The sequence below is a fragment of the Lissotriton helveticus genome, chromosome 8 (assembly GCF_964261635.1).
Source record: "Lissotriton helveticus chromosome 8, aLisHel1.1, whole genome shotgun sequence".
In the NCBI taxonomy this organism is placed as follows: Eukaryota; Metazoa; Chordata; class Amphibia; order Caudata; family Salamandridae; genus Lissotriton; species Lissotriton helveticus.
In genome coordinates, this window is record NC_136069.1 from 1,134,155,942 (window position 1) to 1,134,183,675 (window position 27,734).

The 27,734-nt window shown below is 44.0% G+C and overlaps 1 protein-coding gene across 1 annotated transcript in view; it reads right to left on the reverse strand.

Moving 5' to 3' along the window:
• Positions 1–27,734, reverse strand: part of LOC144773146 (sodium/hydrogen exchanger 2-like) — a 622,810-nt gene that overhangs the window by 160,373 nt on the left and 434,703 nt on the right. The window contains exon 5 of the mRNA XM_078658003.1: positions 17,749–17,951. Within this exon, the coding sequence (XP_078514129.1) occupies positions 17,749–17,951 (203 nt within the window). The remainder of the gene's footprint in view (positions 1–17,748; positions 17,952–27,734) is intronic.

Genomic DNA, 27,734 nt, shown 5'->3' on the forward strand with positions numbered 1-27,734 from the left:
ATGTGGTATAAATCACATTTAGCATTCTTTAGCCTAAATACATCATACGCACCCCTATTAGAATGGGGCATAAACCATAATCAGCAGTGCACACAGATTATCCCTATTCTATTGTAGGACCCTTTTTGGATGAAAAACAAACATGATCCTTGTTGCAGCTGCCCATGCTCTCGTGGTGCTGCTGTAGAAACAAGTATTGGCACTAACCAGGTGCAAATTGGGGGTCCACGTCGCAGCTGCCCACTTCTGCGGCACAGCTGTGCCCAGGTAACTGAAGAATGGCATCCAAAAGTGATTGTTTCCGATGTGCTGCTCCTTCTAACTTACGGGGCAGCTGTGTAACTTAGCCTGTGGCGCTACGACGCCTGGGGAGCCCCTACTCCGGGATTCTTAAATTAGTTTTGCCCCCAAAAACTTTGCAGTGGCCCGCAACTGCGGCGCCGCTGTGCAGCCCAAGAATAATACTGGCACCACTTTTCATGTTGGAGCCCCACTCCGGGACTCTGGAATAAAAGCGTGCCCCCCCCAAGCATTGCAGTGCCCAATTTGAGCCCCCACTCACTGGGACTTCCTCAAGGGCTCTGTTTCCTTCCTCATAGCCTGGGGCAGGCACAGACGAAGTGCCTCGGCCGGCCCCCAGGAGGCTCTCCACTCCCGGGATCTCTCTCGTGCTGCTCCTGGACTCCTCCTATCACCGGCGATCTCCACGGGCCTGCCTCCCCTTCTGGTAGGTGGGGGAAGGCTGGAGAGCAGTGGATGGAGCCCGAGAGGCTACGGTCTTCTTGTGTGTCAGACTCGGAGCTCCCACCAGCTCACGGGAGCCCCCAATCGGGATGCAGCAGCTTCCTGGTTCTGCGGCAGGCCCTTCTCACAGCCAGGCGGCGCCTGCCTGACTTCCTCTTTTCGGCGCTCTTGATAGTGGCTCGAGCGGCGGCGGTGACTCTTGGCAGTGAGACGCAGGGCAGGCTCCCGCTTCAAAATAAAGAAGAATGCTGGGTGGGCTCCCGATGCAAATGAGCACAAATGCCCGCTCTTTAGAATCGGTATTAAGCGGGGTAGGCTCCCGTTAGAGAGCGAAAATATGTGGGGTGGGCACCCGCTCTTTTTAAAAATGCAGAAAACATGGGGTGGGCATCCGCTGTAGTAGGGAGCTCAGGGGGGAATCCCACATGCCGGGATTCCGTTACAACCTGTTGGCAGCACAGCGCTGTAGGGGACAGACACTCCTCGCCAACCTTGGAGCACAGGCGATCAGATAGAAGCACTCACAAGGCTCTGGAAAGCAGGCAGGGTTGGGCAGAAGTCAGCAGACCACAGGGCAGTTCTTGCCCAGCAGAGTAGCAATCCCTTGGGACAGTCAGACACAGTGAGGATGGCAATCCTGAAGTGCAGCAACAGCCCTGGCTCCATGGTAGCTTCTTCCCAGTCCATTAGTGTCCCCAGAGGTGTAGAGGGGCAGAGCTGGGCACAGGCAGGCCAGCACGTAGGGACCCCCAGGAGCCAGCAGCTGGGTCCCACAGTGGTTCCTCCTGGCAGAGTATCCCCTCCAAGTAAGCACAACCACAACACATGGGGTCACAGCTCCTCAATTTATATATACATCTCTTCTTTGTCTGCCCCTTCTAGAAGCCTCTGGAAAGGTCTTGGAGGTTCTAGTTCCAATTGGCTGTGGGAGGGGTGTCAATCACTTTGTTTACCAGCCCTCCCTCCTCTTTTGTGGGCTGGGTCATCAGACACACCACAGGTGGGCGGAGCCAGAATTTTACAGAGCAGGCACAGATCTATTCCGGGACAGGGGACTTCTCCTCCAGATCTTCTATTCAGCCTAGTGCTGACTCACCGTGCCCTCCCTGGAGCCACCCACACCTCACCAGCCCCGGTTACTTCTAGAACTAGACATACTATACACATCAGGCAGGCAGACACATAGCACACTGGAATGGCAACCTCTAAAAGTGGCATTCCTAAAATATTGAAAATAAATCTGCCACACCATTGCGCAGCTTTTATTATTTCCATTCCAAACATACCAAACATGACATGCTTATTTTGTTCCATTTAGGAGTTATCCCATAAGGGGGGGTCCCAATGTTAGCCTATGGAGGGCAGAGAGCACACACACTCTGCGCTGCTAAACCTTACTAAAGTGCCCATTTTCCTAAAACCACCAACACCAATTTAGAAAAAACGCTAGGAGGAAGGCAAAAAGTTGAGGCATGACCCTGCAAAAAGGGGCAAGTCCAACACCGACACTGTACAAAGGGCTGTTTGTCAGATAATCAAGTACAAAAATATCATACTGTCAAAACCCCTCAGACAGAATAGCTAGTATAGTAATATTGTGATCTTGCAAGTATAAATAGGTGAGGATAGACCTACCGTTTCTATTTTTCACATCTAAGCAGTCAAGATACATATATGGGCAGTTAAGTATCTTCAATTTATATATATATTTATATATTGCGGTGGCCAATATTCTGCTTACAATATTTCTGTATCACACTATTTAAATCTTGATATTCAGCTTGAACACTGTGAAAAGGTGGTGCAAGCCTCCTTTCTCTTTTCTCACATGATAGGATCTGGACTGGTAAAAACAAGAAATTGCAAAGTCAATTGGTCTGGCTAGCGCTTTGACTCCCAAAGGAAATAACAAAAGGCCTGCCCTATGAAAAAACAAAGCAAAACACAATTGCTTTCTGTATGCAGTGTATCTATGAGATAAACATTTAGTGAGTGATGCTTCAGGTTATTTTTGAGATGTCAAATTGTCCTTTGATACATTTTAATGCAAAGACTCCATAGGAGGTGGGACCATACACCAAACAGCCACGGGTATAAGGTGAGAGAAGGAACTATTCCATTGGGTGGAGCCAAATCCGCTCTATGCATTTTTTAAGAATTAGTAAAAAAAACATTTGCAGCTAACTCTGCAGCACGGCAGGCCTAAAAAGGAAGTCTGAACTTGAGTAACAAAGGCATGCTGCCTACCATGCCCAAATAATATTTGAGATCGAGAGGTAATGTTAAACAATGGCTGTTACTGAATGTGACAAGCAATTTTATAGTACAGCTCTGAAAGTGATTGCTCACAGCTTTACTAACAACAGAAAATATAACAATAAGGTTAGTGGAATTCTAGGCATGACACAGATCAGAGCACATTATTTTGTGAAGTACTCATGGATGCAATCACATGGCTATCTAACTTAGAACTTTGATTTTTACATACAGTTCAGACACTTCTCGAAAGTATATGAGGGAGGAGAACATGAAGGTGAAGAACAAACGGGGTCTTTGATCCCCCCTCTTAACTATGCCCCGAGTAGTGATCTGTCTTTTACTCTCGAGGAGGTCAAAAAGGCCCTGAGTAGAAGCAAGGGTGCTAAGGCACCTGGCCCAGACGGGGTTCCCATAGATTTATTTTAAAGTATTCCATCTCTGTGGGCGCCCCTTCTGGTCCAGGTGCTAAATGCTAGTTGTGTCGCTGATTTCCTCCCCACTTGGGTGGAATCTGTCATTGTACCGATCTACAAAAAGGGAAATAGACAGGTCCCAGCCTGTTATAGGCCTATTTCCCTACTGGACTCCTTCACTAAGATAGCGGGTAGAGTTATTCTGGACCGACTTCCGGATTGGGCGGAGGCAAACTCCGTTCTGTCTGATCTTCAGTATGGCTTCCGTTCCGGCCTGGGGACAGTAGAACAGGGCCTGAATTTGATGATGTTGGTCGGGAAATATACGAGGGCTAAACAAGGCAACTTGTTTTTGGCCTTCGTCGATCTCTCGGCCGCCTTTGATTGTGTGGTACACTCTAAACTGTGGTTGATATTAGAAAAACTTGGGGTTGATTCAAATATTATTTATTATCTTAAACGTTTTTATAGCAACGCGTCGGCCCGCGTCCGCTATAGCCTTAGGGAAGAGTGCACAGACAAAATACCAATCAGGAGCGGGGTCAGGCAGGGTTGTGTCCTTTTTAACCTGTATATAAATGGATTGGAAGATGCCTTGTGCAAAGATAGTTTGGATCCCCCATTTGTAGGTGGTCGCCCAATACCAGCACTTTTGTACGCTGACGACGCTGTACTTATGTCACGTACTCAAGTGGGCCTACAGCAGGTGGTTGATAGCTTTTCCCACTTTATGAATGAGTTAGGCCTGAAAGTCAACACATCAAAGACTTTTACTATGTATTGTGGTAGACAAATTAAATCTAAGAGGCCAATTTTTATAGCGGGACAGAAGCTCGAATTCGCTAAACATTTTTCTTATCTTGGGATACTTTTTGCCCAAAATGAGACGTGGTCCCAAGCTGTTTCTGTGAAAAAACTCGAGCTTATTAGATCAACCGCTGCTTTCAAAAGCTTTTCAAGTAAATTAGGGACCAGACCCACTGTAAAATTGATTCAAATATATAAAGCCAAATGTGTAGCTGGTGCTACTTATGGTAGTGGGGTCTGGGGCTTTGCAAACTCATCGCCTATCTAGATTGCTGAAAATTCCTTTTTAAAATATATATTGGCACTCCCCAAAAGCTCTTCCAATTTTAACTGTCACTCTGAATTAGGCCTTTGTTATATCACAGACCTGATTAAAATAGAGCCAGTGCTGTTATGGCACAGACTCTGGACTCAAGAAGCAACACACTTAAACAGAGACGTCCTAAAAGACATTCTGAAATTGGAGGGTGCCACTAAAATACCGTGGGTGAAGTATGTTTTCAACTTCTTGAAAGATATTGGGAGAGAGGAATATTTCTCGAATCCCATGGATATTTCAGAAATCTCACGAAAAGATTTGAAGAAGGAGTGTTTAGCCCTCTTAGATTTCCACCGGGTTGCTGCGGAGATCTTAAAACCTTCTGCCAGCAGCACCAACTGGTTTTAGTAACTTTTAAGATTCAGCCCTATCTAATCTATGTAACTAATAATTATGAGCGTTTTTTACTCTCACGCTTTAGATTTAATATCTTCCACAGATTGGTTAGTTTTCCTACGATCAATAATTGGACGCACGATCTACCTCTATGCCCTTGCGACAATGTCTCGCCATAGAGTACTATTTATGTATTCCTATTTTGTAAACTGTATCATGAAATGAGGAAAAATGTTTTATTGCCATTTTTAAGAGTACTAGGATTTCGTCATTGCCGTGCGGCGATGATTAGTATCCAAGCTTTAGACAATCATGTATCTGTAGCAACAACTACTTTGTACCTAAGAAATGTGATGATTATTAGAAAACGTATGATTACATAACTGCACTTTAAAATTGCAATTGTTTCTCCTATGAATCTAATGAATTATATTTTTATATCCTCTTTTTAAAATTGTAAGCTGTAATTTTTTTATCTGTACTTTTATGATTGCACACAACAATCGAATAAAGATATTTTGAACAAGTACATACAGTTCTTTTGGATTGTTACAAGCATGAGGAATTGATGTAATTTGAGTATTAGATCATGAAGAGTTTAAACTACACACAAGATGGAAACCCCTTTGGGAATATAAGCATACTACATAGTCCGTACGTGTGAAACAAAATGCTGGTCATAAATAGCTGGTGTATATGGGGGGAGGTGTCAAAGACATGTAGCTTGATTGACATTAAGTTCATCAAACAGGTACGTGAACATGAGGTCTAATGCATAATGTGTGACTGGTTCAGAGATATCAGAACATATCTATCACAATATATCTATTTCAATACCTCTTACTTCTTGGATTCACTAATGTTGGGGAGCATCAGTTAATGACCAGGAGCAAAACCACTTGATCAAAAAGGGTTGATTAATTTGATTGCTACAACGTAGTGTAAACACAATATATATATAGATGGTGCAACGCATGCGATGGAAGCAGGCAAACAAGAAGTGCAAATTAATTTACAGATATATGTATTTATATTTAAAAACAAAACAAAGGTTTAGAACTAAGTTAAAGTTAGGTGTTATTATAATATTACCCTAGTACAAAGCACATTTAAAATACACAAAAAGTAGAAATACTATAGTTATATACGTCTTTAATGAAAACATTATTTGCCCAACATACACTACGAACCACGGCCTAATATAAAGTTTCAACGTAGCTCATGTACTCAAGCAACTACAACTCGCCAATTGCATATGCATGATTTATTATATGAAATGACATGTTTGAAATATATTTCTTAATTTGTGATTTTACCTACACTATGATTTAGTGCCGAAAATATTATCTTGGAGTTTTAATATAAATACGCTGAGTTATAGATGTTTGAGTACCTAAGTGACTTTGGCATTTTACATTACTCTGTGGGCCGTAGTGCAAGTTGGGCAAATAATGTTTTAATTAAAGACGTAAAAAAAGAACTATCACTATGGTATTTTAACGTTTGCATAGTTTAAATCTGTTATGTATTAGTGTACTATTATATTCCCAACTAACTATTACCTACTTCTAGCCTTTGTGTGAATTTCGTGGATTTTTCGAAGTTGTAATTGTTTGTACACTGGTTCCTTTGCTATTAGTGTTATTTAAAAATATATATATGTAATAATAATAATAATCCACATTTGTAAAGCGCACAATCACCTGTTAGGGTCTTTAGGCGCTGGGGGCCGTCGGGAAGATTAAGCAAGCTATTGCCCAGAGTCACATGGTGCTGAGCTAACCTGCCGCCGGCGCTGGGGATCGAACCGTGATCCCCAGATTCCAGCGTCAGTCGCCCTGGCCGCGGCGCCACACCTCTCCCCCTCTATGTACGTTAATAGTTTAAATAGTGAGCTTTTTTTGTTTAGTAGAATTAGGCTACTCTTGTATAGCCTAATGTATTGGTTTGTTTTGAGGCTTTTTAAGTACTGGTATGTTAGTTAAGTACCGCTGTACTTTTCGATAATAAGAAAACTTCTGATAGGCTAGAAACATCTGTTTGTAAACTAAAAGAGAGCTGCTTTTTTATTTCTATTCATGTTTGTTGTGTTTTTGACCTGTTCACAAGTGTGACAGTGCTGCTGGTGCTTTGGCTTTGTTTTTTTGGAATTCTTCATCATGGCTCAAGGAGGAGAACCCAGTGCTGTTGCTCGTGCTGCAATGGAGGAGGAGGAAGAGGAGGCCATTGCTGTCAATGAGCTGCAGCGGTGGAAGGTACTTAAGGAGTTGGTGGTGTGGCAGTTGTTCACTTTTACTGCGGGTGAGAAAAAATTGAACACCAGGCATGTTACATGCTCATTTTGTCACAAGGTAATATCCTGTGGTAGCGGACAGCTGTGCTCCTTAGGGACGACAGGAAGGTGAAAGCAACTTTGAGCCAAGCATTCAACTCGTTTGGCTCGGGCAGAAAGGAGAAGAGATCTGGATATGGCCTAACAGGAGGAGGGAACGTGTGCAAGAGCAGGCAATATTGCAACAGCTGGACCGTCCTCTTCAGCCGTGGCCACCCAAATACTCCCACCACGGAGTATTTCTGTACCACCCGCCATTCCACCAACTGGCTCGGCAGTTGTTGCCAACCTCCTGAGATAGCAGCTGAGCATAGTTAAGCCTTATGTGGGGACAGCAACATACTGTTTATATTGCCAAACAGTTATAGTCACAGGAGAGAGGGACCTCAACATCCACTGAGCGCTTGTAATAGCTTACCGCTGCCCTCCCAAAACCCTTAATCTTGAATTTTTTGCTGTACATTTTCAAATGCCCTGTTGGGTTGGGTGCTTTGATTTTTTATTTATAGTTGGTCCAGTTGACTTATAGTTTGAAAAGTGCACAAAACAAAAAGAAGATTTTTTTTATTTTTAGGACTATTTACCATTTCAATTTAACAAAGAGCTGGTTATTATGGTATCTTTTTTATTTGCAGGAGCAGGTAGTAATACATACAAAAGAAGAGTAAAGGTGAAGGTAAGTGACGGGTAAGTTAGATTATGTATGTACGAGGGTAAAGAAATAATGATTTAACATTTTAAGTGTGAAATTTCAATGAGTTACTTTATTTAAAACACTATCTTCATTTATTCGTATGCACACAAAATAAATGATTTTTTTTAAATTTAGAGTGCTTAATGTAGTAGTTACTAATGTATGCTTCCATTTATCACCCAAACATACAAAAGGTGATGGGAGGCTGGTTGCAATAAAAAAATCCACCGGCAGTAGTTTGAGGTAGCACTCAAAGCCATTGTTTGTTCTAGCCATATGCAAACAGTTTTCACCTTGCTCCTTATGGGAACAGGCCAGCCCAAATAGCTTTTTTCAAATAAGTCAACCCACTGGCAATAGGTCGGGGTAGCACTCAAGTTTTTCTCAGCATGTCTCCTCAGTTTTTCCCTAGCCATATGCAAATCAGTCTTCACCCTGCTCCGTATAGGATAAGTCCAGCCAAAAACAGCCAAGCAAGGTCCTTCCTAAGCCAAACAGGAAGCAACCAGGACCGTTTTTGCCATAGATGTGGACTCTCCAGCCAAGTACAGGTTGGTTCCAGTAACACAAAGGACCCATGTCTGGGCATACCTATGCCACATTGGGCAGTATATAAGACACACAAAAGGTGATGGGAGGCTGCTTGCAAGAAGTGTAACCATTGGCAATAGGTCAGGGTAACACTCCAACCCATAGTTATTTTGCTCACCATAGTCTTTACCCTGCTCCTCATGGGAACAGCACAGGGCAAAGCTGTCAAGCCAGGTCCTCCCTGAACCAGAATAGAAGCACTCATGAGCAGTTTTGGCCTAGATATGGGCTCATCAGCCGAGTACAGCTTGGTTACAGTGACACATTCAGCACAGGACCCATGTCTGGCCATAACCAGGCCACTTAAAGCAGTAAATTAATCACACAAATTGTGATGGGAGCCTATTTGCTGTATGTATAGCCACTGGCAATAGCTCTGGTAGAATTCCAATTCATCCTTCTTTTGCCCACCATGACACCTCATTTTGGACCCAGTCATCTGCAGACCAGTGTTGAGCCTTCTCCTCATGGAAACAGTCCAGCTAAAACTGCCAAGCCAGGTACCAACCGGAACTGGAACACTAGCAACAGGTTTGCCCTAGTTATGGGGTCATCAGCTGGGTACACTTTGGTTGTAATGTCTCAGTGAGTATGTGAGCCACGTCTGGGCATACCCATACCACTTAGGGAGGTACATGAAACACAGAAAAGGTGACAGGAGGCTACATATAGTGCGGTTTTGCTCTAGTTATGGGCTCTTTAGCTAGGTACAGCTTGGTTACAGTGACACAGTGAGCACGGAATCCATGTACGGCCATACTCATGCCACTTACGTTGGTACATGAAACACATAAAAAGTGATGAGAGCCTGCTTGCGCCACATATAACCACTGGCAATAGCTTAGGCAGCACTCCAACCATCCTTCATTTGCTCACCATGACACCTCATTTCGGACCCAGCCATATGCAAATCAGTGTTGCCTGTGCTCCTCTTGGAACCTGTCCAGCCCAAACTACCAAGCCAGGTCTTCCCTGAACTGGAACACAAGCAGCAAAAAACTTGTTTAGCCCTAGTTAAGCCAGGTGCACCTTGGTTTTAGTGACGCAGTGAGAATGGGAGCAACGTCTGGGCATACCTTTCCCAATTACACTGGTACATGAAACACACAAAAAAAGATAGGAAGCTGTTTAAAGTAAATGTAACCCCTGCAAATAGCTTGGGGTAGCACTCTAACCCATTGTTCTTTTGCTCACCATTCCACCTCAGTTGCACCTTTCCATATGCACATCAGTCTGCACCCTGCTCCTCATTTATCACCCAGAAGGGTGCGGATAAATATTGGGATTTTGCAACTGTGAGTTGTAGTTAAAGTCTGAAAGGAATGTAGTATAACTAACTACATTTTTTATGTAAAATTCTGAAATTGGTCTTGCAATGTGTTTTGTTTGCCTAATACTGTCAAATCTTCCAATAACATATTGAATGTTATCATTAGTGCTATATTTGTAAGTCCAAAGTGCATTGTAAAATCATATGGCATTTTTGCAGCTAATGTAAATACTGTTTGCCTACCTCTAGTTGTATTGGTCTACGTTTGTAGCGGAATGGCAAAAGTAATGTAATAGAAATGTCTGTTAGAGCTCAATTGTGCTTGTTAGTTTGCCTATTGTAGGAAAGTGCCTCTTTTTGCATTCTTACCCCCACTTTTTACATGATGCTTGATGTGATTTTGAACTGTACTTGCACTGGGTCCCTGCTAACTAGGTCCCCAGTGCCAGATCTCTTCCCCAAAGCACTGTACCATGACTGGCACAACTTCAGATACCCTGTAAGTCCCTATAAAATGGTACCCCTGGTACCTAGGGCATGGGTGCTTAAGAAGGCCCTCTGGGGCTGCAGCACTGGTTGTACCACCCCAAAACCCCCCTCACCAAGGCTATGCAGTCTACCAATGCAGGCTGCGTGTCTTGGTGCACAAAAATCTAAAGACTCAACATGGCACAGAGCCCTGTGTGCCAAGGCACCCATACACTACATATACGATATAGGTAAGTCACCGCTACTGCATGCTTTTAGCCCTAAGGCAGGGTGCACTATATCCTATCCTTGGGCATAATACCACGAGCAGATATGCCCCTGCAATGTCCAGTCCATTCTGTGAGGCTGCAAGTGAAGAGGGAAGCCATAAAGAGTACATGGGCTGCATACTTGTCAGCATGTGTTTCCTAGCTCCATGATGGCTTCACTGATTTCTAATATGTTTTGTTTCCAAACCTCTTGTCTTAATAATCCTCACTGATGCCAGTGTTGGATTTATTAATAAATTAAAGCAGGAGCCCCTTTTAGAGGGTCCCCTGAAATCTAACCAAACATCTTTGAGTTTGTGGCTGGTATTCACCAGCCTGGCATCACCAGACATGTTTCTGACCTCATGGGGTGAGAGCAAGTGCTCTCAGAGGACAGAAACAATACCTGCTCTGGGTGGAGTTGTTTCACACCTTTCCCAGGGCAGGATAGCCTTTCCAGGCAGGAAACTTCAAAGGCAAGGCTGCCTTTGAAATCCAACCCATGAACCTCCAGATAGTAGTGGAGGCCAAGCCTCCTTTCCTGCTCCACTTTTGGCGGAGGGAAAGATGGGGAAATGAGTTAGATAAAGATGATAGTCCCCCCTCAGCCTGCACCACCCCTAAGGCGGGGCAGGGGAGGAGAACCTCTCTACTGGAATTCTACCATCTTGCGATGACCCTAAAGGCGCCCGGTTGACCTGTTCACCTGTACCTGACCCCAGCCTGATTAACCTGTTCTGATCCCATGGTCCGCAGGTCCTTGTGACTGCCTCCTTCCAAGGAGACCAACTAGACTTATCTGTAAGTCCACCTGTGCTTCACATTTTCAAGCGACCCTCCTCAGTCTTTGCTCACAAGTTTCGAAGACCTTCAACACTCTGCTCTCGCCCAATCCGGGATGCTCCTGAACTTCTCCTGCTGGGACTTTAGAACTTTGGGCCCGGTCCCAACATTGACATAAAATGAGAAGGTGAACTTTATGAAAGCATTGCCTGATTTGATATGCATTTTCCCACTTTTTCCCTATAGAGTTCTATAGTGCGCAATTGTGCACAAAAGTGACATATTTTCCAAACTTTGGGAAATCATAACTCTGAAAGAGTGTAGAACTGTTTTATAGGTCTTAAAATAGACATACAAATCGACTTTATTTTTACAACTTGTTCTTAGACTTATTCCTGAGTGTGTGTCTTATTTATTGCCTCTGTGAGTACAAGAAATACTTAGACTACCCGCTGATTCGCGTAACTGCTCGCCCACACAACCACAAAAAGAGCATCAGAATTATTTGCTTTTATCTCATTGTACCATTTGGGGAGTCTCTGGACTCTCTGCACTGTGTACTTCTTTTTAGTATACTATATAGAGTGCCAGTGTCCTACACATACTATTTGTTGATGTTATCTTATAGTTAAAGTTTGTCTCTGTTTTACATATCATTTCAAGAAAGTACCCAGTACATAACATATTAATGATGGCTTTCCTTCTAATCCTATCCTGTATTAGTTTACATGGTCATATGGCCTTAAATGTTACTGAAATAGTTGTTGAGTATAATATTCTTAAAATCTACAGTTTAGTCTATTTCGTATAACCTGAGCCTCTTTACTAATGGTTAGGCTATTTAAGTAGCCCAGACTCACTTGTAGCCAATCACACTGTTTGTTTCATATATGTAATATCTTAAATAGTATGTAATTGGACAGTGTTGTAGGCCAGTACATCCATATTTCACTTTCCTACGTTCAGTCAATTTTTCAAAAAGGTTTGTGGTACTCTTCAAAGAAGATAGTTTAAGCGTGAATCATTGGATACAGTTATTGCTTTTGGGCTTGAAAGTATGCCAAGAAGTGTGGAATTGAGTAGAATTCATATTTGCCAAATGTTCAAATCACATGGGTGGATGAAAGAGATTTAAGGTGGAATAACATCCTACCTCTTATTTCCTTTCTTACTGATTGTGAGCGTCCCCATTTTATAACTAATCATTGTGGAGGCAATGATATTGGTCACCTCATTGGTGTTTGAACTGAAATAGAGATGAAAGGGCCATTTACATCTTTAGTAAATATATCCTTATACTCATCATTTGTTTTCAAATATCTACCAAAGGATAAAATAGAATTACTGCTTAGCAAAGCGGGAAAGTAGTCAAAAACACGCAGACATATAAACAAAACGGGGTCTGCCTTCCTCAAGCCCGGACTGGCCATAGCGGGCACCGGGCAATCCCCCGGTGCGCCGCAAGGTTGGTGCCGGTTTTGGGCCCCTGGGAGCCGATTTTGTTACAGGGCCGTTTTTGCAGCATAGCTGCAAAATCGTCCCTGCAACAAAATCGGCCGAATACTGGCCCTAGCAAAGCGCTCGGTGGCACCTCCAACCCCCCCCCCCAGTGGGGAGGGGGGCCGGCCGAGCACTTTCCAGGGCTGGGTTTGGTTCCCAGTCCGGCCCTGGCCTTCCTAAGGGATCACAGCATGTATTCGATATATCAATTAAACATTGTCCTTTCACAAGCGGACCTCTACCGTGCAGATGGTGTACCTCCAATGGAAATAATGTGTTCCTTAATAACATCCAGCAATTCCTGCTCAAGCATGTCTAATTCCAAAGTGCACACTTGTAAACAAAGGCTCTTTTAAGTGCCAAACCTAAGAGGAAGATGAGCAAATATAAAATTATATGGGTCCTTTTTTTAAAAATTATTTTGTAGCACAGCAGTACTCTCTAGAGACTTACACAAGAGTCCCGCGGTACTTCTTATTTAAAAAAAAATAACATATAGGCATTTCCACATTTTATTCCCTTCATATCAGTACTATAGTAATGGGTACTATTTAACAGTACTGCACAGATCATGGTTTTAAAGTGATTGTTCAGATATATTCCAAAACAAAGTCAAACTGCTCTGTAAAACAACATGGTTGCCTTCATGGATTGGAAAATAACACATTAGCCAAGCAGATAATCTCTTGCCATCACCATGTACCGCAGTGGTACTGTGGTACAACCGCAGCCACAGATAACACTATAAAAATACACCTTATTACTTAACATTTTTTCCTTTGCTCCTTAGTATATAATTCTGCTAAATTTAACAAAGATCCACCTCACGGTTTTTGCATTCATGCAACACTAAGGGCCAGATTCTGATGCGGGTTGGAAAGCTTCCCAAACAAATGGATTTGGGAATGGTTTCCAACCAAAACGGATCGGGATTGTCCAACCGACCGAGTACGATGCATCCGGATGCTTCCAGATATGATTTGGTTTTGCTTTGGACTCCCATTGACTTCAATGGGAGCCTTTGTTCCGACCAAATGCATAGGCTCCCATTGAAGAAAATGTTGGCCGTGGAAAATCAGGCACCCTGCGGTGGGCACCCCCTGGTGCCTGCCACACTGTGCATGGCTGGTAAGGGGGACCCATTGGTACCCCCACTGGCCCGATTGTGAAGGCTATGTGTTCAGAGGGGCCCACTACGGGTCCCCAAAGTCTGAATCTGACTGCTGATTCGAGTCGGACGGCACAATTCAGAAAGGCTTTCCAAATCCAACATTGTACTCGGTCGTTTGGAAATGCGGCCTGTAGAGACGTATGACTCAGCTCCGTACGGTCCCGTCATTCCAAATGCCGTCGGGTTTGGATTGGGATATTCCTAATGCCTGACTCACATCGTACTCGGTCGGTCGGAAACCTTTCCAAGTCCATTGGAAAGACACGTTTCCGATCCAATTTCGACAGAGCAAATGCTGTTAGGAGGCCTTCCTAACCACATCAGAATCAGACCGTAAGTTGTACAATGTAATTAAAAGCTGCAAAATGAGAGCAGTGCTAGTAATATAGTAATAGGGCAAGAACTATGCAAAAAATCCAGGATTCCACACAAATCCAGATCAACTGAAGCCACACTAAACAAAGTGACTCTGCTTTGTGTGAAATCCTTCTGCCAAACGAAAACAGGCACAAAGAATAGTCAAAAGGAAACCACAAGTTTACAACTGTAGGATTTGTAATTTCTGCACAATAAAATATATTGCATGTATTCACCTGTGTGACTGACTGTGTCTTGATATTTACTTCACTTGCATGCCTCCGGGCACAATTTATATATTGGCAGACAGAGTCTTATTCCTTGGCATGGCAGAGTACTTTATGACCTCCATCTTGCGTGCCCTCCACCCTCCATATTTAGATATGTTTGTTGGGATAGCAGACATATCTTGAATTTCTAGGAACCGCCGTCATGGCGGTTCCTGGAAATACATTGAAATGTTCATGGACTGCTTCGTTAACATGACAGTCATAAGTCAAACTTACATTTTCTTTTTCATTTTCAAAAACAAAACCCCAAGGTTTGTTTTTATTTTTGAAAAAGGAAAAGGAAAAACAATGCCCAGAGGCCAGGGAGGCTTTTTTCTGTATTGTCTGCTGATTACCACTAGGATTATCCTAGTGGTGACAGCAAGGAAAACTGACCTCTATGTCCACCCCTCTAAATGAGGTGGGTGGACATACAGTTCAACCTCACACAGCCTTTACTCAGTCAGGTCGTTGGAGGGGTGTACCCACGGTAGAGTAGTCTCCGGCATCATTCCTACACAGGTCTGCCGCATTTTAATTGGACAGGTGGACCATTATGTTGGCAGAAAGGGTACATGGTTGCTGCTGCAAAGGTGTACCTTTTAGTCCAACACATAAATCAGGACCTTTGAGCTGTAGCATAGTACTAAATTGTGATCAGTGTCATGCAAACTAGGTATTTTCATGCTGAACATGATTAACTATATCAGTGGCATGTTGTGCACAGTAAATATGGACTGTGTTATTTTTTGACATGCAATGCTGCAGATTTTCTGATTTTGGATATAAATCTTGACCACCTTATTATGCATCAACCATCTCCTACCTCGCATTCCATTATTTACCTATATGCAACTATAAATCCAGTACTCATGTCATGCAGTGATCTTATTGACTGGTAAGTATATGTAGTGCTCAATAAAGAAACAAAATAAGTAAATTATAAATAATATTACACATTTGGGCATGTAGCATGGATGCATGATTTTGTATCTAATTATGCATTCTAATAATAATCTAGCTATTTATTTAATATATGTAATTTTCAGTGACAAATGGTGCGGTAAGCATTGTGGGGCATGGCGGGGTGAAGGAGTGGGAGTTACAGACGACGGAATATGTGATAACTAAATAAATAAAAAATAAAAACCACTTACCTTGCACTCGCCACAACGCCACTTGGCGATCCGGTGAGCACAAGTTGAGTGGTTTTATTTATTTACTCAATTTTACCACTTCTGTTGTTTGTCATCCCCGCCCCGCCGCCCCACGACGCTTGCCCGCACTGGCCGTGACTCGTAATACTTGTTACGTCTCGGTGTGGGTGAATATAATTTACATGTCATAATTGTCAGGTCTCGTCGGGGCGCCTGCAGTACAGCGCAACGCGAGACGAATGCCTCTCTAGACTTATAATGAGGAGAAAACTACATTACCCAGAAGCCCCGGCTGAGGCTACATCAGTCAGGGCGACACGCATCCTGTTGCGTGTTATTCCGTTTTCTGGCATCCGTTTTGGAGGAAGGAGGTCGCGCCTTGCTGCTGGCGGAGGGGCTCGTCCTGGACGGTTGCTGTGTGTTCTCAGCGTGTCAGGTAGGAGCGGCCCCTCGCCGGTATCATCTCCGTCATTAAGCGGAGCGCTGTGGGGATCCACGCGTTGCCGTTTGTTATTGGAGCGCACAGTGAAGGAACTGCCGCGTTTTTGTCTATTTGTTATTGGACTATCTGAGGAGCGGAGCGGAGTGGTAGGAAGCCACACGTTGCCGTGTCTTCTATCTTGTGTTTCCTTTTGTTTGAGTCTACTTGTGTGCTACTCCTGAAGGAGGCGGTGCGCGGGGGCGGTCGCAGCTCCACGCAACCAGTGCAAGCGCTTGTGTATTTGTTTTTGGTTTATGGAACGATCAGTATTCTCAGTACTCAAGAAGCGCTGTAGCGGTCGCAGCTGCGCGTTGCCATAAGAAGCAGTAACTTCTAGGAGATTGTGTTGTTTCATTTTGGAACATTTCCGCTTTCTTTTCAAACACCCTTATTCATTTACTTTTGCTCTCTTTCTTCATTTGTACCTGGGAACTGCCTGGTGTTCAGAGGGTGCTTTTCTCGAGGGAGCGGAGTGCAGTGGTTTTTGCTTCCCACGCATTACCGTGTCCTGGATTGAGACGTGTACACAGCTGCCTAGTGCTCTGTCATTTATTGGTTTTCTTTCATGGTGGCGAAACTCACACGGAATCCCTTATCATACAGGCATAGGCTGTGTTCAAGGTATAGAAGAGGGTTCTGTTTGGGTAATAAGCGTGTTAGTATATGAGAAATGCAATGAGTCTAATCTATGTGTATTCCTTATAGGTCTCACGTTTGTATATCTAAAAAGAGAACAGCAAAACAACCAGTAGGAAAGTCCTGCCTTTTCCTCACAGGTATTCAGTCTACATATCAGTACATTAGATGTTACGGTGTTGCACGATAGGTGGCCTTACCCTTGTATGTTCTGTCGTTTCAGGTACATCCCTTCCCAGCTGTCCCCTTCCTTCCCTTCCCTGTTTATTATTTTACTTTTCCCCTCACCTAATGGCTCAAATCCTCTGTTGACACAATGTCAGAGTGTTTGTGACGTTTGGAGGTGGGCTTTATATTCATCACTCGGATCCTGTGGAGCGGACCTGACAATAATTCTCATAATTTTAGGAATTTTGCATTACAATTGTTACACAAAATTCCTGAAATTACACCATTATCATACATCTTAGAATAACAGTGCCATTGGCGGCACAATTATGGTGTGGGAACACGGTGAACAACCAGAACATCAGCAGTTGTTATTTGCAGCAATTGCATTTTTCACACTTTTTAGTGTGAAATGCGTCCCCACTTCAAAATTTGAAGCGAGGATGTATCTTGAGTTAAACTATAGCGCTAAATCATAGATTTGCATTTTGTATAATTACGCATAATTTCACATATTTTTCCCGCCATTTCATATAATTATGTGAATTTCGCACATCCATGGTTAGTCTCTTTACCTGCTTAGTTTCTGATTGACTGCAGTCCTGCTGTGCCAAACGAGCCCCTGGCATCATAGGTTAACGTGCTCAATGATACTAACGCCATGACATTTGACCTTATATATGAACTTGAATCTAGGAAAGAAGTCTAAACAGGCTCTTCTCACCTGGATAAAGACGGTGAAAAAGATCACCACGGTAGCAGCTGTTATGAAAAGCTTCTTTCTAGGAAAGGACGACGAGGGAAGGAGGAAAACAAGCGAGAAACAGATGGCTCCTCTAAGTCCTCCGTAGGCAATAATGAACTGGTCCTTGAAGGTAAGAGGTATCGTCCGGAAGTGGTTGATGATTTGAGTCAGGACAAACACACCTATGAGACAAAAAACACGACAATAGATCAGGAATCCGGTCACACTCTCTAAGCATGTATTTTGTGCGAACGTTAATTAGTTTGATTACTGATATTATGTATATCAAAAGTATCTGATTTTGTCCATAGTAAACGTTCCTGTTGTGTTTTATTTCTTGGCAGAAGATTGGCAAAAATTGACAATACATTATCTGGTATAATTTGGTTCTAACATTAAGCACTGTTTAATTTAGTGCTAACAAATTAAAACATCAATTAAAGTTTTTAACTGCAAAAATGCAAATATCACCAACTGGATATTTTTGTTTAGAACAAATGTTATTATAAGAGACAACTCACGAACACACAAGGCAGTGTCCACCAGGCCGATGTCCCCAATATAAATGACATGTTCAGATATGGCTCAAGTAATTACAGCAATAAGTGAAAACAACTATTGCATACAAAAACATACATTGTCATGATCATAATTCCACACCACTCAGTCATATATGAGAGCATATTCATGATAGATCTGTCTTAGAGATAATGTTGAATCCATGCCTCTGTGAGCCTGAAATCCTTCTTTATTTCAGTATCTTTATTTGGAGAACCTTGGCATACATATACAGACAGGTAGGTCTAAACCGCCAAGGTAAGTTAGTAGATTTAAATAGCACAGTTTATCACCCGTGAGGGTATCCAGGCGCTGTCCATGGGCACGGGAGATTAAGAGATTTGCCCACAATCACAGGATGTTGCAATGAAACCAAGACTCGAGCCCGGATCTCCAGCTCCCGAGTTGGCAGCTCTGGCCCCTTCTCCACATCCTCTCCAAACAGTGGTCAAGCCCCTTGGCCCACCTCTAAAAAAGGGAGGATGCTCAACACCCTGCTCCAAAAGTGCTTAATTACTGGACAAGACCAGACAGTATGGAAGAAATCTTCATCACTCCTACTACACCATAGGCAGTGGGGGCAGAAAATCCTCTCAAACTGCCACATTCTAGAGTGAATTTACCCCATTGTAGGCAACCAATTGTATTGACCTAAATTGTGTAGCAATAGCTGCAGTTCTGTGGGCTATCTTGCATCCCTCCAATCCTCCTCTGACAGCTCTCCCATGCTAGTCCCCCAGCCAGTCAGAGAAAGCTGAAGGTATCTGGTAAGTGAAGAGTAGATGAGGGGAAATTTGCTTACGGGCAATTTCTCTTATGTGAAGCCTAGCCTCCAGAAGGGTGTAATCAGAGAGTTCGGACACACCTCCAATGTAAGTGTGTAGGGCATGTTGTGAGTGGATGTACCAATAGAGTTGCTGTTTATGCATGTGAAAATATTCTTGGAGATGTAGGAACGGGAACCCTGAAATCTCTTTAGAGCGCTACTTCCCGAAGCCTGGTTCCCATTCAGAGAGGGGTTCCCCATGTGAGTTTGCCTTGCCATCCCAATTCCCTGAGAACTCTTTCCCAGTTGTTGGTCACATATGTTAAATAATGTTCTAGACCAGTATTCATTTTCAAAATGGAATAGTTAAATACAAGTGGTTTGCTCAATTCTAGATGTTTCCTTTCAGTACATTTGTCCAGAAACAATCTTTTCACCATAATCTCACCAGCCTTGCAGATGGAGTATCAAACAAACTAGATTTGTCTAGTTTTGTCTAGGTTTGTTCAGAGTAACAAAAGTACATTGAACTTGAGCTAGCCACAGAATAGCCAAGTCCCTAGCCAAACATATACACTTGATGATAATTTTGTGAGAAAAAGAGGCCCATTGCCACCTATGGGGCCGCCCTGCGGGGTTATGTCACTCTAGATAAAATCCAAAGGGTAGAAAATAGGTTAATTAGACTATTGCTCTCAGTTCCAAAATCGACCCCTACGTTCTCCATTCACGAGGAAGTAGGTCTAGGTTATATTACAGACAAGCTGAATCTGGCACCTCTCTTACTTTGGGCAAGGACATGGCTGAATCCAGAATTAACTTTGAACCATCTTATTCTGGAGGATGTCATGTCTTTGGAGGATGTCATGTCTTTGGACCATGCCATGAAAATACCTTGGTTGAAGTTTTTAAAAAACACATTTTCAGCCTTAGGTAGATTGGAACTTTTTCTATCTCCTCGTAACATTAAGAGAGAGGAGGTAAAGTGGATTAAAGCCCATTTTACAGACAGGGTCCGCCTTAATAGAGAGGGGAGGGAAATAATGAAACCATCTATAAGAGCTCACTCTATGTTAACCACTACCCCAACCCTGGAACCATACCTGAATTTTGTTACAAGACCCCTTCATAGATTTTTATTAACGAGATTCAGGTTTAATCTGATTCAATTTTCTTTAGGTTGCTATCCATCATGGAACCACTCGAAAGATGCCCCCCCTTGTGACTGTGATAATTTCTCTGAGCAAGATACCATGCATTTTACGATGTTTTGTGGGTATTATACTGCTGCTAGGAAAAAACATCTGTTACCTGTGCTGAGGGAGGCGGGTTTCATTCAAGTTAGACCTGCTTTAATTTACCTCCAGATGTTGGGCAATATTTACATTACTTTTAGTGTCGCTAGTTTCCTAGCAGAAGCTTTTCGTTTTAGGAAAAAACGAGCTCCACTGAACACTTTATTGTAAATGAGGTATCTTTTAATAGTGTCAGACACGATGTAGCTTAGATAATTCTGGGTTTGCCCTGTTTTTGTATTAATTATGAAAAGTGATTTTAATGTATATGTACTGTATGTGCTTTTTATGGTTTTTTTTAAATCGAATAAAGCGTGCTTTGACTGAGAAAAAGAGGCCTTATTATTACTCCAGAAGGAGTGCCACAAAAAAGGGGACCCAACTGAATTGGAATCCTCAAGATATCGCAGGGCCATCTCTTCATGACAGATGTAATTGGCCATTGAATGTGGGTGACAGAGAAGTCATTTATAAAAAAAGTTTCTCTTCAGCTTACAACATATGACAGTTAATATAACCCCAAATTCCACACCTATAACTTTTGACACGTACACATTGCTTAAAATGAACATCAAGGAGAGATGTTATGGGATTGCTCTGTACAGATTTACAAACGTTAACAAGTGAGCATGTGGCTTGCTTAAATTTAAAATTTCTATAACGCATATTCTCTGCCCAGGAACCATTAGAATCAAATACTAAATCAAGGAATGGGAACTTAAAAACACTGTCCATATGGTTCTCATTAACCCCCAGAGTGCGCTCTGAATAGTGTTTAGGGCCACAAGCCATGATCTGTGATATAGTATAGTTGGTGAGCAGGTCAAGATCGAGCATAAATTCAGTGAAAACTTGTAGTAGACTCTTTAGGGCATTTGCGTCCATGCTATGTGCATGGCGTCATTGGCACACAACAATAAGATTACATAAACAGATTTGATGTAGGGAACATAGTGAGTAATAGTGCTTAAAAAGATATTAAGGTTATTATTGTATTAAATAAATAAAAGAGGAGCTAAAACGTATCAGTGCCTGACTCCATCCACACTCTAGGTTGATAGGGTCAGATAATACCAACAAAACTCCTGTGCACAGGTTATGCGAGGTATATAAAAATGTCATACTTTTCGAAGAACAATTTGTGGTTAAATGAAACAAGGTAGACACAATTGAATGGTTCTTTTTTCAAAAGATTGTATTGGACCTTCCTTTCTGGAAGGGTGACATCAAAGAAAATAACCAGCCGACACATGTTTCGTCATGCGGGCACGACGCCCATGACTCTTCAGGGCTGTAAATAGTCAGAAGGTGGGGGTCCGTGTAGCCGGTGGTAATTTCGACCCGGCGTCTAGGGTATGAGTAAAAAACACCAGCGGGAGTGTGTCAGTGTAGACACGGGGATGGGCGGGTGCATCCGTCCAAGCCTGTGATAAGGCAACGGAGGGACGGGTCCTGTCTTCCGTGGATGCTGGAGAAATGGGTCAGAGAATACACCGCGAGAGCCAAACCTCACTTTGGCACTTAAAACTCGATGTAGTTAAGCCAAAAAGTGCACAACTGTGGCTTCCACACCCCTCTCCAGCATAGCAGCCACACTAATTGTGCTGGCCACCTGAATAACCTTTCTAGAATATTTCATACAAAGGTTGGCCGGTCTCACTCCATAGCCAACCCTGAGGGGGCTGTTAACTGCCACCAGACCAGGAAAGGTGAGTGGCACTGGTGGGTGCATCTGCATGTACCTGGTTAGGGATGAACCCCCATGTGGGTTTTTCCTACATAGGTGGACTTCTCTCTCTATGCGACACTTCCTGGGTATAGACGATTCTCTTGTTAAGGCCTTAGGGCCTGGGGCACTTTTCCACTCCAGGGGCCAGATGTAGGTAATTTTATTTTACCCACTCATAAATACCGAATTTTACCGATTCGGTATTTATGAATCGGTAAAATAGAAGTACCGAGATGTAGGTAAATCCAGATGTGGATTTACCGAATCTTTAAAAGTCGGTATTTACCGATTCGGTAAATACCGACCGGTAATGCCCCATTTATTCCTATGGGCTTTGAAGCCCATAGGAATGAATGGGGCATTACCGGTCGGTATTTACCGAATCGGTAAATACCGAATTTGACAAGGGTGCAGGGGGTGTCACTTTGACACCCTCTAGCACCCCCAAAAAAGGTTCGGGGGCCATATGGCAGGCAGACCTGCCCTAAGGGCAGGTCTGCCTGTCATATGGCACAGGTGTGCATGCACACATGTGCATGCACACCTGAATCGGTATTTTAACATCAAATACAATTTGATGGTAAAATACCGATTTTGTAGGCCTTGTGGGACTCAGAAGAGTCCCACCTACATATCAATTTTACTGATTCGGTAAATATACCGGTCGGTAAATTTACCGACCGGTATATTTACCGAATCGGTAAAATTACCGATTTTCCCTGTTTACCTGCCCCTACATCTCGGTAGCCAAATACCGGTCGGTAACGGCCGAATTCGGCCGTTACCGACCGGTATTTGGCTACCTACATCTGGCCCCTAGTGCATTGTGAAAGTGCACGCTTCCTTCCTACACATGTTTAGGGAGGGGTGGTCATCTGAGGTCTCTAAAATGTCAGTCTGGTCTGCCATGGCAGACTGGTGGGTGCACACCTGCACCCATCTGGTTTGAAGGCCTTGGTTCAGCCTGTCATTGCAGACAAGTGGGCGCACTCGCGCTGATGGCGCTCGTAAAGACATGTCCGTTTTGGCATTGCAGGTTGGTGTGTGCACTCGCACCAATGGTACTCTTAACCATGTGCTCAGCCTGCCACTGCAGGCTGGTGTGTGCTTTGCACTGATGGGGCTCTTGAATACGTGTCCAGCCTGCCATTGCAGGCTGGTGTGCGCACTTGTGCCAATGGTGCTCCTAACTACGTGTCCAGCCTGCCATTGGAGGCTGGTGTGTGCTTTGCACTGATGGTGCTATTCCATACGTGTCCAGCCTGTCACTGCAGGCTGAGGCTCACAGTGGCACATTTAATCAGACTGGCCTACTTAAATCACTAGCCATCCTGAGAGGACCTCTCGCTTCCACAAAAGTCCCCTGTGGGTACAGCCGAAGGGCTGAAGTGAGTGGTAGGTGAAAGGCAAGGCAGGTGCACATGTGTGCCCCAGCCCAGGTAGTGAGGAATAACTATGTATGCTTTTTCTACCTATGAGGTCTTCTCTTCACATAGGCTATCATGGGGGAAATGGTTGATATTCCTTCAGGTTGCACTTGTGGATTGCAGTGGAGCAACCTCATGATGTTACCTATCATTGGATTCACATCGACAACCCCTTGTCAATGGTCAAGGTGGCTTTGTCACGTTTCACATAGAAATCCACTACCAGACAATGGCCATTTTATTGATCCAAAACTCTTTATTTGCCTTGGTGCTTGGCTCCAGTGAACACTGGAGGTTGAGAGAGCACATCTGGGCATTCCCCAGTGATCGCTATAAAACACTGGGCATTCAATTGTAACAGACCTCTGCCATTTGCAGACCTGGCTGTAGAGATTATAGGAGGATGTTTTCACACTTGTCCTCCAGAGCCAGATCGTGGCCCTACTAAAGACCAATATCTGCATTCCACACCCTTATAGCATGCAAGACTGACATTTTGGGGAGACATCTATGGTTCAAAGGGAGACCCTTTGAACAACTCACAACTTCAAAGGCACACTCCTGTATAAAAACAAGTGCCATCCTGCAGCAAAGGGTGTGATACGCTTGTGAGAACGTGGGACCAGAGCACCAGGAACTACATGGTACACATTGACAGAGGACTCTGTTGTGCACAAGGAGGATTACTGTAATTAAAAGGAACCACATGTCTTACCTGAATAGTGGCTTGCCTGGGCCGATTGCCTGCTGCAGTGTGACATCTTGGTGTCTGCTCTCCAAGGTCTTCTCAAGCTTGCCTCCTGCTCTTTCAGAGGTCTCAGGGACATCCTTAAGAGGGACCCACACCGTCTACCTGTGACTCCTGAAGTGCAGTGCTCTCTCAAGTACCCATATCGTCTACTGGATTCAAGCTTGTAGCGCGACATGGAACTGAGAATTGTGCCTGGAGACTGGATTGCCTTGTGTGGAGCTCCAAAGTCTAGCCGGTATCCAAGGCATGTGGTCTCCACATCGTGGAGACAATGGCACGCATAAACATCTAGTTGGTGGAGAGTGGATTCAATGGTTGCAGGACGCAGTATGGTCCGCATCGTCAATCGTGTTGCATCTCTCTTGTGCAATGCACTAACTGCATGGTCATTGTGTACTGTATTTGATTCACAAGTTGACCATTGGAGGTGGGCTTTGTGACTGTAGGAGTGCCTCAATTTACCATGTGAGGCATTGTTGAACTTGCGCCTGTGTGTGTGACCATAACTGTCTGGTGCAACCAATATCGATGCAATCCAGCTGTTCAGCCTCATTTCCAGGGAGGTACGGAATTTGCAACTCGTGGTAGTGACTGGAGCTGATTGGTGCGGCTACAATGTACGTGCACCAGAAGTGGTGCCTCATTTTCAAAGAGGTATGAATTTTGGAACTTTTCACTTTGTGTGACCGCAACGGCCTGGTGGAACCTGTATTATTGTGCCATCGCTGTTGTTCCCAGATGGCCTTGGTGCGACGCTGATCAATGTGTGCCTGACTGGGAAGCCCTCCCCACTTTCTTCATTCTCCACTCTTCCACTGTTCTCTTACTTGGCCCTCAGCACGGTGGACCAATTGCCCTCTCCGCACCTGGCTGCCCGACAAAACCATATTGCTAGGTAGTATTGTCTGGCCAAGACCTAGGGGGTGAGAGTGACTTACTGACTGGGCTCGTTGAACATCTCCGAGAACAATTGGAAACAGGTCAAGAGACTGTGTGACCCTCCCCTGTGCTTCGCAGAACTGGGCTGGTGAGAAAGGCCTTTGGGACCCCTTTGGTGTGACCGTCTATTCCCATGGACCGTGTCTGCTCGCATCCTGTAGGTACAATTCCTGAGTGGCTGCCAAACCCCTTTAGCTAACAACTTCCTAATTGACCTTGCTACCCTCCCTCACCTGTGTCATGTCATGTCATGTCATGTCATGTCATGTCATGACCCTCACCTGCTTCCTGGCTCCCTGACTATGAATGACTTCAGCCGCCTGCAGCCTAGTGCCCAGGAGAGCACGGGGTGTCTCCTCTCTGTGAGTGTTGAATAGTCCAGGTGAGCTGAAGGGAGGCTTCAGGGCACGGATTATGCAGAGAGTAACCAATATTCCTGCTGGCTATCAGTTGCATTGCATTAGGGTTCTCAGTGCTTATGTGTGCGAGTGCTTCCATACTGACTTGTCTGATATCTGTTGCAGCACGCAGCGGTGTGGGGTGAGTGTGTGTCTGTGTGATTGACAGTGGGAATGTAAATGTAAATGTAAATGTAGGTGTACTTATATAGCGCAAACCTGTCACCCAAAGGGCATCCTGGTGCTTGCTTAGGGAACCCGTCCTGGTATTCCCCTTTGAGAAACCCCGGCAGGGTGTCCACAAGGTGAAAGCCAGACATCCTGCCGCGAGGGGCCGTAGTGGAGATTAAGCAAGCTATTGCCCAGAGTTGCAGAGTGTGACCCCGTGATTCGAGTAGGCACCGGAGTGAGAATTGTCGAGTCCGTGGAATTTTTGAGCCCGAGACCCGCCGAGGCGGGGAATCGAACCCTGGTCCACGGTCGATCTCAGCTTCCGGGTCTGCCGCCTCTAACCACTGAGCCACGCTTCTCCACTGCCTGTGATTCATATCACTGGATGGCGGTGTGCCCGATACGTTGATTTCAAGCCAGAAAAGCAATATGTTTGACATTGGTGTTCCCAGCGCAGCTTCGGCCAGCAGTACTGCTACAAAGTGCTATAACTCTGTGTATATACATAGTTCTGATATCATTGTGACCCAGAGGGCACCCTTTTAACTGTGTGGTATTGGATTATAAGCATTGGGTGGGCCTGGAGTAGACAACGCATTGCACCCCATAAGGATGTGAGGGTGTAGATTAGGATTTTTCGCAAGTTCACATATTACTGATGTAATTTGAACACAGTTGAGCCTAGTACTACTAGTAATAATTCTGAATGTGATTTATGCCCAGAAATACATGATGTTCATGTTGTGTTGATTATTATGTGTGTTGAATACAAAAGTTAATTACATACATCACACAAGGTATTTATCGTGAATGAGTGCTATGCCAAAGCTTTACACATTGCCTCTGTGGTAAGCCAGACTGCTCAGTGCCAAGCTACCCAAAAGTGAGCATAGGTTATACAGTGTATGTAATCACTCACCCCTGACGGGAGTGGTAGGTTCTCCCTGGCTGGGTCATCGCATTAGCCAGCCATAATGTTCCAGTTCAAACATAAGTCGATTAGAGATATAGGCCTGTAGCACTTGGGGTCGGTCTGGCTGCCTTTTTTACAGACAGGAACTATGGTAGAACTATACCACGACAGTGGAGCCTAAAGATTGACTCCACACTAAAAAATATCAATGAGTACTCAATCTGGTCTTGGAGCTTTAGAGAAGGAGCTACTATTAAAAACAATGATCTACTGCTCTACCGTGAACTCAAGCCTATTAACATTGCTATTTTCAACATGCAGGGATAACTGTATAAACATATGTTAGACCTGGCACCATTGGCGTGGGTCTCCCTTCCATTTTTGATGTTGCCTCATGTATTTTTGCTGGTGTTAGATGCTTTGGGCACTGTGCCACTGCTATCCAGGGCCACCGTGCAAGTGCTACCTATTGTAAAATAATGTATTAATCAGTGGCTTCATGTTTGGCTATTTTGTTTACGTGTAAGACCCTAGTCTAGTGCACTGAGTGTGCCCAGGGCGTGTAGATTCAAAAGCTGCTGGTGGGCCTGCAGCACTGGTTGTGCCACCCACAGAAGCAGCCTTGTAAAATGTGTCTAAGATCTACCATTGCAGAGTCTGCGTGCAGTCTGGTAATGTCATGCTGACTGGGCAAGTGCACCCACTTCCCAGTCCCTAAACCTTCCCTTTTCTTCATAACAGTCACCCCTATGGTAGGCCCAAGGGCAGGGTGCATTGTAAGTAAATGGTAGGACAAGCCCTGGTGTGTGTGGCATGTCCGAATAGTGAATTACAGCCCTTTTTGTTTTTCACTATTGCAAGGTTACCTGTTCTCCATAGGCCAGAATGGGCTGTCAGAGTTATTGCATTTTATAATCCTAACTGTCTCAGAGAACATGGTAGAAATTCGAGATTAGTATGCCTGAACTTAGAATAATAAAAAACATCTTTTAGTAAAGTTTATTTTAATATTCTGTGT